The 12827-nt window shown below is 46.0% G+C and overlaps 3 protein-coding genes across 3 annotated transcripts in view; 1 reads left to right on the forward strand and 2 right to left on the reverse strand.

Moving 5' to 3' along the window:
• LOC310803415 (lysyl oxidase homolog 2A-like) overlaps window positions 1–3477 on the forward strand; it is a gene marked incomplete at its 5' end in the record, with an annotated part of 29366 nt that extends 25889 nt beyond the window's left edge. Inside the window, 2 exons of the mRNA XM_083668159.1 lie at window positions 171–282; window positions 1819–3477. Coding sequence (XP_083524285.1) covers window positions 171–282; window positions 1819–1889 — 183 coding nt within the window. The 3' untranslated portion in view covers window positions 1890–3477. The remainder of the gene's footprint in view (window positions 1–170; window positions 283–1818) is intronic.
• A 747-nt stretch (window positions 3478–4224) lies between these two features.
• r3hcc1 (R3H domain and coiled-coil containing 1) lies at window positions 4225–9073 on the reverse strand (the record flags this gene model as incomplete). The annotated part of the gene is made up of 9 exons (XM_083668523.1): window positions 4225–4820; window positions 4966–5061; window positions 5227–5297; window positions 5517–5689; window positions 5780–6548; window positions 6764–6901; window positions 7682–7836; window positions 8146–8310; window positions 9065–9073. 9 exons carry the CDS (start codon window positions 9071–9073, stop codon window positions 4708–4710), a joined length of 1689 nt encoding a protein of 562 aa, XP_083524649.1. The 3' UTR covers window positions 4225–4707.
• A 249-nt stretch (window positions 9074–9322) lies between these two features.
• Window positions 9323–12646, reverse strand: golga7 (golgin A7). Its single transcript, XM_083668163.1, has 6 exons — window positions 12592–12646; window positions 11910–12035; window positions 11211–11363; window positions 10702–10803; window positions 10370–10429; window positions 9323–10051 (listed from the first exon to the last, which is right to left on the reverse strand). Exons 1-5 carry the CDS (start codon window positions 12598–12600, stop codon window positions 10382–10384), a joined length of 438 nt encoding a protein of 145 aa, XP_083524289.1. The 5' UTR covers window positions 12601–12646; the 3' UTR covers window positions 9323–10051; window positions 10370–10381.
• Between the last annotated feature and the right edge of the window lie 181 nt (window positions 12647–12827).

Below are 12827 nucleotides of genomic sequence, written 5' to 3' on the forward strand. Positions count from 1 at the left end.
AGAACTACATCTCCCATGTTCATCTGCTTATCCTTTATCTAACCAAGGAGGACCCCTGAGGTTAGAACGCTCTCTTGCTGTATTACTTTTACAACACGATTTAGTGTAAAGAGAGAGCAGGTCATGTTGATCCATGACATCATCAGTGTGCGTCCCTGTCTCTGTGCTAGGTTGTGATCAACCCCAACTTCGAGGTGGCGGAGTCGGATTACACCAACAACATCATGAAGTGTCGCAGTCGATACGACGGACACAGGATATGGACCTACAACTGTCATATAGGTGAGAGTCATGTAATAGCAGCTGTGTGTCACTGGGCCCGGATTCGATTTGGTGTCCATTGATGGCAGAATCATCTGGTATCATCACGTTATTCTACGGAGGGGTTTATGTGTGACAGTATTATAGGAAGCGGGGGTGGTTTCGAGTCACGCTCTCGTGAAGAGGTAGCCCTGCCTCAGACTGCCTTACTCATGGATCCCTCTTTGACCTTGAAGATTGCCTCTTGGCCTAATGGTAAATGCTTGTGTCTTCCACATGGGAAACCTGGGTTCAAACCCCACTTACATTATCGTGACCACTAATGTTTTAACGAAGTACGAGGAATGCAGGAGAGAGTTGAAGACTCAAAATTCAAATAAACATTTTAATATGATAGTGTACATTTACAATTCCAGCATATTCACAAGGGGGTTTTTATCAAACACCTTACCTAGTTTAGTCAGACAGAGTGAAGAGCTGGATGCCCAACTCTTGGCCACCGTGTGGGTGCTGTTAACCCTAACTCACATTGCAGAGCCGAGCTGAGCTGTATTAGGCCGGCCTGGTTACGCATCCACCATAGTTGCTGAAACAGCGATGGAAAAGACAATGTGAAAAGAAAATATCTGAGTCAGCACAGTATGGTTCGGGTCGGCCCTGTTGTGTGTAAAGCCGCGTAATGTACCTGTGTGACAATAACCAGCATGATGGACAAGGACCACACCCTCCTTACAAAAGTACAACTCCCTTCTCCAGTAAACAGTAGTAGAACTACAATATTCAGTCGGTTTAAGGAAATAAAATGTGAAAACATCATGAAAGACAAAAAAAAAAAAAGGCGTTTGTTTTAGATTGCCAGGTGCAAATATAGGACCCCCAAGACCAACAACAGGGTCTAGATCTACTTGAAGTGTAAACAATTGTAGTTAATAAAAATGTTGTAAAAATGGAAATAATCCCTGGGAAATACTTGTAAACAGAAACCTGAACTCATGCAACATGCAACGAAATAAAACACTTTGGCACAGCATGTGAATGTAACAAATGACGTTTGTATACAACAGTACTTTTAAAAAGTGGTTATTATGTGAACATTTTGTTCAGTGGAAGTTCACATGAAATAGAAAGAAAATACAGTCTAATCTACAGACACATCAATGTGGGCTGAATTAATGAAGTACTAAGTAGTTGTCATAACAACAACAGACTAGGTTAAAATCCCTCCTGAGTCCAGAGAGGTCCAGTTGTATCCTTGTAGCTTTAGAAGAGAGATGGTCAAGAGAAGGGGGTCAAGAGGAGAGAGGTGGGGGTCCAGAGCTGCAGCCGCCTGAGGTTGACTAGGGAGAGAGAGAGGGGGGGGGGGGTTCATGGCTGCCTGGGGGGGGTTGATGTTCCTGGAAGAGAGCACAAACACACAAGCTCAGATGAAGACAATAGGATAAGGTTGAGGAAAGCCTCTTAATGATACACTATTATTCCTGTTATTCATTCTCTCTGTCTCTCTCCCTCCCCTCTCTCTGTCTCCCTCCCTTCCCCTCCCTCCCTCCCTCCCTACAGGTGGCTCGCTGAGTTCAGAGACAGAGGAATCCTTCCCTGGCCTCCTGAACAACCAGCTGGGACACAGATAGACAGACATAGGAGAGGAGAGACTACACACCAACACGCCAGACGGAATGTTCTGGTTCTAGAACTCTTACAATGACCAGCCAGACTGATACTATGACAACCACCAGCCAGACTGTTGCACCATGACCAACCACTAGAGGGAACTGTGTCTGTTCCCCCCCCCAAACAGACCCCCTCACCTGACTGCCAGCCCTGGACCTCAGCCCCTCCCACCTGAGCCCCCAACCCCCCAGGAACCCAAGACCCCAACACAAGGAGAGTGAAGTTCCCCCTTCGATGCTGGTCTTGGGTCAGTTTAGGTAGTTTTCCCCATAATAGTTAAGGTCAGTATTCGGGGAGGCTAAGCTGATCCTAGATCTGTGCATAGGGGGAACTTCACCCTTGAGCCAACATTGGGACATGATTGGTTAAGAGACAACGAACCTCAAAGTGTCTTAAGATCCAGCTGTTTTACAGTACACAATCACTCTGGTCTCAGAACTGTTGTTAACAACATTCCAGCAGAGCGCTGCTAACCCTCACCCTACCAGAGCTTCCTGCCTGCTCGACCACAGAGGGAAGTCAAGCTGTTCTCAACAACGTCACCTGTGGCACTGTAGGAACACCTAGCGGTTTACTGCATAGAGGAAAACCTAGATGCTAATAGGCTCATGTAGAGCCAATATGCCCATATTAGGAAGGGGGAAGAGCTAGTGGGAGGGTCTAGCTTCCAATGGGAATATCTTATCATTTTACGAGTGAAATAAATGATGAGTCAGTGTGATATGATTGGAACAGAGGAAGGTTCTAGAAAAAGGGAAGACAGGCAGGCAGACGGTGAGTAATCCTTTGAATATTTGAATTGAATATGAATGAGATGACCAGATACTGGCCTGGTGGAACGAACTACACTAAAGTCAATAGTCTGTCTGACAAACATCACTACATATTATAAACTACTCTGGGACCACATTTCACAGCTTTGATCTTTCCCATCTTTAGATAGGAACTCCAGACTTCAGACATCAGCTTCAGTCTCTCAGCTTCTGCGTTTTTCAAATATCTTATTAAGTTATTACCATCAGGGACTGTGATCTGTTATGACTGTGGAAGTCAAACCACGCATGAAGATGCCTCTGTATTGCCCTACAGTACATTATTGCTGTATAGTACTGTATGTATGTGTGTGTGTTCACTTTGCAACGCTGCTCTGTGCTTCATGGGAGACTGTCCTACTTCTGCTCTACTGCACTGTACGGTAGGCTATACTGTACTCTACTGTACTATAGGCTACTGTACTCTACTGTACTATAGGCTACTGTACTCTACTGTACTATAGGCTACTGTACTCTACTGTACTGTAGGCTATACTGTACTCTACTGTACTGTAGGCTATACTGTACTCTACTGTACGGTAGGCTATACTGTACTCTACTGTACTATAGGCTACTGTACTCTACTGTACTATAGGCTATACTGTACTCTACTGTACTATAGGCTACTGTACTCTACTGTACTATAGGCTACTGTACTCTACTGAACACATGGGTGAAGGTGGAACAGCATTTGGTGCTTCTATTATTATGTTTTATGTAATAAAAGAATTAAACAAGCAGACCACACCCCTTTCTTGTGTCACATCTGTTCAGACCACGGCCATTTCTTTTGTCACATCTACCCAGACCACGGCCCTTTAGTGGGCGTCACATGTGTTCATACCACGCCCCTTTCTTGTCACATCTGTTCAGACCACGCCCCCTTTCTTGTGTCACATCTGTTCACTCACATCACTGATCCCTCAAGACGTTCCAGGACCAGAAAGCCTTCATCATTAAATTATTATTACATCATTAAGGTCAATACCGTAAATATAGAACTATCTGCACCCGCCCGCGGTTGGAAGCTTGTCTCGCGCGTGTACAGTTTAGCTTGCTGGCTAGTGTATTTACTTTAGGCTTATAGATACAAATAAAACCTGAATAGGTGACCTGATGGTCTCCTGGCCGTGCTAACCAGTACATAAAAGGCTAGGCTATAGCATTATTTCAGAGATATTAGCAATGATTAGCAACTTCATCTAGTTTTGAGCATTGTTATGTTGAACTGTTGCTCCAAAAGTTACTGAATGGTTACTCCTTGAAATAAATCAGGCAAGACCATTAAGGCCATCTTGGTGTTTAAAAGTTAAAGCATCAACCATCTTTCTAATGGTTCTAAATGTTTAATCAGTAGCGATCAGGGAATGAGATCAAAAAGATGAGAAAGGATGAAAAGAATGAGACCGAAAAGCGCTTTCTAAAAAAAAGTGAGGCTTGCAAAAAAGACAAAAAGCTAAATAGCCACACGTTACCTGGCTGGACAACACGTTTTATTAAAACAATTCAATGTAAACAAGAAGATCCTTGTTCCGTCAGACTGCAAATGAGAAGCAGAGGCTCTGCGTTCTCTCACTTGTATTGCTAACTCTGTACAGACTAAGCTGACTAGCACGCACAGGGGGTGTCCATTTTATCGGTAGGGCGGGGTTAGGGACCATGGAGTTGTTTTGAAAAGTAACTGAATTTCCCCTCGTGGCCAGAGGTGGCAGAATTGCAACAGACTTACATCCTGCACCTTTAAATTCGAGGCCTGCTGCTTCCCATGTTCCCTTCGTGTGCTCGGCCCATAACTCCCTGGGCCCTTTAAGGTACTCTGCTCCCATACCACCCTGGGCACTTCAATGTGTACAAATGTAAATGCTACATCATTATTTTTAACCCCCCCCCGCCCCCCTGCAGACAGTTATGATAGTCACAACAGTTATTAACATGACAAAGAATCAGTACCCAAAATGTCATGTCTCTAGTATCTGTGTACTGTAGCGCCCCCTCTCTTCAGGCCCAGAGCGTGCGTCACCATCCTCCTGGCCACAGCAGAGTCTGTCCTGGGCCGCTCCTTCACCGGCTGCAGGTACTCTGGGAAAACACCAGAGGGAGACAAGATCACCTCATACACTTACAGAGGTAATACCAGCATCACATGAAACAACCAAGGTGAGGTAGAGGAGATGAGAGGAAGAGGAGAGGAGAGGAGAGGAGAGGAGAGGAGGAAGGTATTTACCTGCCCGTCTCACAGCTTTGCCTTTGGCCTTCTTACTGCCCTCTGACAGGGTCCGAGTCTTCAGGAGGGGGTGGCGGATGGACAGGGCATGTAGCGCTGTCACACACACACACACACACACACACACACACACACACACACACACACACGAAAAGGGTACACAGAAAGTCCTTGAACTGTGTGTTTGTGTGTTTGTGTGTGTGTGTGTGTGTGTGTGTCTGTGTCAATTGTGTGTGTGTGTGTGTGTGTGTAGGCTCCTACCTGCAGAATCGCTGGAGAACACACCCAATGCGTGAGTGTTGTCCACCCACTTGATCTTCATCCCCCCATCGCTGGAAGGAAACATGAAACCAGAGAGAAAGAGAGACAGAGCCAGAGCCAGAGCCAGAGCCAGAGCCAGAGCCAGAGCCAGAGCCAGAGCCAGAGCCAGAGCCAGAGACAGAGCCAGAGCCAGAGACAGGGAGCTTGTTTAGTGAGGGACATAAAGGGATGTCATATTCTGACTGACAGGTAGAAGGTTTTCACCTGTAACCTTACTGTCTGTAGCTCACCTGTACTCAGCGAAGGCATCCACTAGGTCGTCAGTTTTAAACATGGAGGGGAAGTCGTATATCTCGATCACATGGCCAAACTCATCCTGGTTGATCCACACGTTCTCAAAACACGAGTAGTCGTTCTGAGCATGCTCAATGGCCACGTCAGTCTCTGTCAGGTGGGCTGTGATCTGAGGAGAGATGAGCACACGTGATTTGTCACTCGCCACAACACCGCACCATAGTAACCTTAGTAACCTTAGTAACCATAGTAACCGTACCTCCTGACTGAAGTCGCAGTCGTCCTCTGTGCTGGGCTCTGGTGTCTGAGACACACCCCTGGTCTCTATCGGGTCCTCTTCTGCCTGCCCGTTGTCCTCCTCCTCCTCCACCACCTCCTCCTCCTCCTCCACCACCTCCTCCTCCTCCTCCTCTGATTGGTTGAGATTCACGGCCATGAAGTAGGAGACGGTCTGGTCCCAGGTGGGCGGCCAGGAGCATGGCTCTGCCCCCGACAGATGCATCATCACGTCCTGCTGTTCGCTGAGGAGGTGCTGGGGTGCTGTGCTGCTATTGGTCGACCCGTCAGTCTCGCTATTGGCTGTGCTGTCACCTGTGCTGGGCGGATCCTGGTTACTGCTGGTGGTCTGATTGGTGGAGGACAGGGGCGTGGCCTCTGTAGCGTCAGAGCAGGAGCAGCACGAGCAGGAGGTGGAGCCCGACTCTGAGGCAGAGCCACTGGTGGTGCAGCTGCAGCCTGAGGACCCCAAGGCGGGCCGATCCAGCCCTTTCTGCAGCGCTGCAGCCGGGGAGCCCTGCAGGGACCGCCTCTCTCTGGCCCCCCGGGGGTCGTAGATGGCCTTGTCTGGCCGCCGCTGCGCCCCTCGGCTTCGCAGGGGGTTGGGGGTCAGAGTAGGGGTCCGGGTGTCTCTGGGCTGAGGGTTCCGTCTGCTCTCCATCCCCCCTCTCTCTCCTCGTCCTCCTCCCCTCCTAGGACGCTCCTCATACAAACTGCTGCTGTCTGTGTCACTGTCCTCCTCCAGCTCTCTCCTGTCACACAACAACACACACACACAATACTAAATGTTTAAAAGGAGCTTAAAACTTGTCAAGCAAAACCTGCCAACCGCCACACATTTATGTGATGGTGGGAGTGTTAGGGGTTAGCCGTCTCCTGTACCTGAGGTGGGAGTAGCAGACTACTACTAAGGTGTTGTGGTGTAGTAGTGATGGTATGAGGGTGAGGGGTTAGCCGTGTCTTGTACCTGAGATGGGAGTAGCAGACTACTACCCTGCGGCTCCAGCCTTCCCCTACAGAAAAGGTGGCGAGGTTAGGGTGCCTCTCTGTCGTCTTGTGGATTAGGAAGCGAAGTCGGCTCGGTAGAGGGGGGAAAAGGAGGACACTGGGGAGAGGTGAGGGGGGGGGGGGGCATAAAACACACTGGCTGATGAGTGATAGTCAAACCTTGCATTGACAAGGCATTGAACACCATTAGGTAATACTAGCCCTGATATGCCCCAGAGAAACTCACATACACTCTTGGGACAGATCGTTGCTGGGAGAGCGTCCTATCAATGGAGCCGCCAAGAAATGATAAAGTGCTCTCTCGACCTAATATTCTGTCATGACTCAACATCACCATCATCTAGAGACTTTTTCGAACTGCTAGGATCCTCAACTGCGTATCCTGAGATGTTATAGTCCTAATTAGAACAAAACATTTACAACCACATTTTGTCACATTAAAAGTATCACGTGCGCAAAGAGTAAACATCACAACAATGCAATTTTTCTGATATCAACTGGGGGGACTGCGGTCGACAAAATGTGGTCGTAAAAGTATGCCGTTAAATTTTGGATAATAACATAACGAAACTGAGTTAAGGATGCTAGCAGCCCAAACAGATCTCTAGATTGTTGAGTCAAGAAACAATATTAGATCGAAAGAGCACTTTGTAATTTCTTGGCGGCTGCACTGACAGATCGTTGCAAGGCGTGTATGCAATTCTCTCTGGGGCATATCAGGGCTCTGGTAACACGTATGACCACTTGGTTTATTCAATTTCTCTGACTGATGTGCTTGCACAGCACACTATCCAAATCACCTGCTGTGTGTAATTCATCTTAATCTGATCCTTGGTGATCCGCAGTGCTCAACCGGTCACTGTTGTTGTAACCGTACCTGTTGTGTTTGTCTCTCTGTGTGAAAGCGTCCAGTTCTTCCAGCACTCCGTGCACAAACTTATTCTCCTGTTTGGGAAGGTAGCAGCCATCGAAGCTGGGAAACGCCAGGGTGGCCGCAGTATTGGGATGGAAGGAACTGTCACGTGTAGCTGGCTGCAACAACAACAACAACAACAACAAAAACATTGATTACACTGTCTAAACAGTGGGGACAGTTATTGGACAACTGTAACGCTGCATGTACTCTGACTGACAGACTAGCTAGCGGTATGGGTAACCTGCTGTACTACTACTAGAACTACAGACTGGTCAGTGCTCAACAGAGCACATACAGTATGTCCAGTACGCTAGCTAGCCAGTCAGAGCGCAGAGCTGATGATAGCTTCATTGACGGAATTACAAACAGCTACAGGATGATCACACGCCAAGATATCGGAAACTTGTTATGGGTCCATACCTCACCTTCAAAAGTTGTGAAGATAGCGAGCAAGAAAGTTGATAAGATAAATACGTTAATATTTGGCGGCACAGAAACCTTCTGAAAAGTGCTCTGTCCGAATACCAAAGAAGAATAAATATGACAGTGCGATTATGTTGCTTATTTGTGTCTCCGAGTGGCTGCGCCCCCTTGTGAACGGGTGCGGAATAATCGATCAATTCAAACCAAATCAAATGGATTTGTAACGTACATCGCGTACAGCCGTAATGTATAGTGAAATGCATTGGAACCATGCTCCTCGATCAGCAACAATCAACAATACAATATATATAGTAATAATAAAACAGTGACATTAGTAGTGCATAAGGGTGTAGTGTAAGTAGCAGCAGTAATGACTGTAATAATAGCAATGTTAATATAATGTCAAGTGATATATTCCTCTAATAGTTTTTTAATAGTTTTCTAGACTGGTCCCAGATCAGTATCTAGTGGCTAGGTATTATATAGGCAATGAATGGGAACCTTCACCATTCAATATTGTATGGTCATCAAGGTAAACAATGTGTGTTGTATGAGTAAACAAATGATCAGATTTCTCAAGAAAAGACAGTTTATTCAGATACACAGTACATGTACATCGTTGTAAGAAATAGGAACAACAGTTTGAACATAAGAGCAGTCTTGATTCCACTGAGATTCAGAGCATGCTTAAGGTTTCCGTGGTGATGTCATGATGCGTAGGTGTCGGACGAGGGACCACATCAATGGTGTTGGTGGGGCGGGGGAGGGCTCTACAAACAGTGTCTCTCTAATATGTCGACCCAGGGTCAGGGGTCAGGGGTCAGGGTTGGTGTCCATACAATCAGAATTCCTGTTAAGTCATCATCTCAAACACACTGACGAGGTATAATGAGACAACTCTTCTGCTGAACATTTTCATACCGTGATCATTTTCTCAGGTAACGAGGTAAATAGTGATTGGTAATGGTTTTTATTCACATTCATAAATAACAATAGCCAATGTGCCATGAAGAATCAGCATCAGTTATGATGGCTACTGCAGGTAACCCATGGTAACAGGTTACGACAGGTAACCCATGTGCTTGAACACTGAGGAGGACAGTCGCATCAACATCGTGGACATCTTTATAAAACCAGATCCAGACATTTAACAACACAGACGCAAACAGCAAAGGAGTGTCATTTCAGAACACTGTTTATCCATCAGCAAACATTTTGGAAATGCTACATTAATTATTCAAAATAATCAAGATTGATTACAACTTCAAGCAACTTCAAATGCATTATATTTTTGGGGGTTTTATGTCAGGACTGCTATCATTTTATAGAAGAGAAAGTACATTTTTGAGATGGTGGATTTAGTGTTTCGCAACGAAACTCTTCAAATTTTTCCTCACAAACAGCTTCATACTGGGAGAACACAGGTGCACACACACCAAATTAAATAGTCTGCTTCATGACAACGACACACAAAAAGAGACATGATTCAGACTTGAAGTAGCCAGTTAAAACAACAATATAAAACTGTATGGCACCATTCATTGATTCATTCTGTTAAAATGTGGTCTTGATGCACTGGAATAAGACTTTATACACATTCAAATGAATAATCATCTTTACAAACAGGTAAATACAAGGAGTGTTGGTCTCCGTGGGTTACACTATAGCAGCCAGCCTCAGCCTACCCCGGAAGTGGAATAAATAAAAAGAGAGAGAGAGAGAAAGAGATACAGAGAACATTGACCCCAAGCTATCTACATCCAGACCATGCAGTGGAGTCACAGATGGATAGATGGACAGATGAGGAGGATGGACAGATGAAGAGGATGAGTAGATGGATAGGCTGCTGTGCTGTCTGACCATGGGGGGGGGGGGGGGGGGGGACGACCAGGTGAGAGAGGCAATCTCCTGCAGGGGCAATAGATGAAGACGGCAAAACATGACAACGTAAACTTTCCTCACACTCTTTTACTCTGCTAGATATCTAGAAACAGAGCTCTCTTGAAGAACAGTCAACTATTTCACTGGTATTATTCCCATTGACCAGGTGAGTGGAACTATCTAATTATGGAGGTGAATAATACTCCTGCCACCTGTGCTGAGCTTTACTACCAATCACATCCCTGCCAACACTCACATGTGCTGTCCTTTATCTACCAATCACATTCTGACAACCCTTACTTGTGCTTTACTTTATCTGCCAATCACTTCCCTGACAACACTCACCTGTCATGTGCTTTATCTGCCAGAGCCGATGCTTCTGTCCTCGTAGACTGTGATCTCAACCTGTGGAGGAGCTGGTTAAGGAAACAACATTTAATTACGGAAAGATGGAAAAGCCTGGACTAGGTGTGTATGATACTTGACTTGGTGTGTATGGGGCTGGACTAGGTGTGTACAAGGCTAGACTAGGTGTGTACAATGCTAGACTAGGTGTGTACAATGCTGGACTAGGTGTGTACAATGCTGGACTAGGTGTGTACATGGCTGGACTAGGTGTGTACATGGCTGGACTAGGTGTGTACATGGCCGGAGTAGGCCAGGGGTATAAAGGATACGACTCGGAGGCCTCTCTCTATGGGGTCTGTCAGCAGCAGGCCTAGAGGAGCGTAGACCTTGTCATTCTGGTCCTTGATGTACCTGGCAATCTTCTTCAGTACCTACAGAGACAGACAGACACAGTCACACAGACAGGTCAGCCCTCTCATTCATGTCTTCGCCTCCTGTAGAAGCCACAATGCGATAGAAATAGCGGGAAAAACAGGAGAGGGTTAAAATTCCTGGAGATGTTTGATATAAGATACATAATTAAGATTTGTTTTCTATAGTGATGAGTATCAGTAAATCAAATAACCCAAATAGTAAGCTACACCTTGTTTTGGTTTTGCTGTACTTATGCAGCTTACCTCAAATCAAAGTTCATTCGTCACATGCACAAGATACAGGCTGTAAACTGTGCAATGAAATGCATACTTGCTCGTACCTCCCTCTCAAATACCGAAGGAGAAATACCTCCTCACAGGGTTACCGTTCCAGGTACTAGACAGGTAGTGAGGTGGGAACCTACCTTCTCATAGTGTGTCTCCATGCAGAGGAAGATGGTGTATGCGGTGAGGCAGGCCAGACAGCCCTCCAGGTAAGACTTCCCTCCTAGTTTCTCTGCCTCGGCATACAGGTTGTTCAGTGTCTGCATCGTCTCCTCAAACTGCTGCTTGTCCACCTGCAACACACAGACAGCCGTCGTCTTAGCAACCAGCCCAACACCAACACCCTCTGATCAGACCCAATAACCATGGCAATAACGCCTAGCTCCGCCTACTCCATAGACACACGGTGTAGTGTGCTGTTCATCTGCGCTTGGAACAAGGGAACCCGAGCCATTTCTCAATTGTTAGGAACACGACTCCTCGCGTCCTCTCCTCTGTCCTCCACTCGCTTCGTCCTCAAAAAGCCTCGGAGGAGAATATATAAGGGGAGGAACCTAGATCTCCTGCGTTTTCAGTAGGATGCAAGTGGAGAGGACGTGAGGAGTCGTGTTCCTAACAATTGAGAAAAGGCTTCGGAATCAAAAAGAAAGCTCTATGCAAAAAACAGACGTCAATTTTAACTTGGAAGTTCACACTTTTCAGAGATGGCATGAACGCAGCATAGATGCAAGGCTGGACCGGCATAGCACCATGTCTGTCTGTCTGACCCTATCACTACTACATTAGGGAACATGGGAGGCACTTGTCTAAGAATTATGATACATGGTCTGCTGTCCTACCCGGTTCTCCAGCTCAGAGGGGAACTTGGTCTGGAACCTGCAGATGGTCCCCGAGTTATAGTCTCTCTGGACGAACACCTTGGAAGCGATGGAGGCTTGGTGCTGCAGGTCCTGCAAGCTGTGCGTCTGAGAGAGGGAGACGGGACATTCTCGGGGTGATACTATACCTATCACACGTTCTCTGCTGTATCTAATATCTCATATGTCATGGGATCTGAGCAAGATGATCCAGGCGTTAGCAAGTGAAGTACTGAATAACTGCTTGAGGATGTTGATCTTTTAAAACTAACGTCAAAAACACACACACAATGGCTAACTTTCTATGGTTAGAGCCGCTGGTGTCACTGACGTTAGACACGACTAAAGGTTGTAAGCGTTATCTTAATTCATTAGAGCTACCGAAGAGACAGCTTACTAGCAAACAAATTAGACTATCATTTGCAACAACGAACACTGATTTTGTATTTCTAAACAGTGCCCGAGCTACTAGCGTGTCTGTCAACAAAAGCCAAGCTAACGTTAGCCAGCTAACAGCGACTTTCTTAGCCAACAACGCACTACTACGCTGACACTCACCAAACATATAGGAATATGTAATATACATCTAATTCATTAGGATATATCCTATAGTACGGTTGTCACTTTCTCACTACAGTTTAAAACAGAAATATCAATGTTTTACCTCCGCCATGGTTGACGTTTCTTCCTTGCTGCTAAGCTACAGAGCTAGCTGGTTCCTGTACAATAAATGACAACTTCCGGCGTTTAGTCATCAGTCTCAGTTGAGTCAGAGGGATATGAGAATATATTACCCGTCCAGTCAGATTTATCTACATTATTATCTTTTAAAAAGACATTGGTTCATATACTAATCTGTGCGCTCTGGTGAAATATCCTCATATCCCTCTGCTTTAGTAG

The sequence above is a fragment of the Argentina silus genome, assembly GCF_951799395.1.
Source record: "Argentina silus genome assembly, chromosome: 4".
Classification (NCBI taxonomy): Eukaryota; Metazoa; Chordata; class Actinopteri; order Argentiniformes; family Argentinidae; genus Argentina; species Argentina silus.

Coding starts and splice junctions, on each gene's coding strand:
- golga7 (XM_083668163.1), bottom strand. Junction 11,364..11,909: donor CCTCTGAGCTGGAGAACCGG/GTAGGACAGCAG, acceptor TGTGTGTTGCAG/GTGGACAAGCAGCAGTTTGA. Junction 10,430..10,701: donor TAGAGAGAGGCCTCCGAGTC/GTATCCTTTATA, acceptor GCTCCTCCACAG/GTTGAGATCACAGTCTACGA.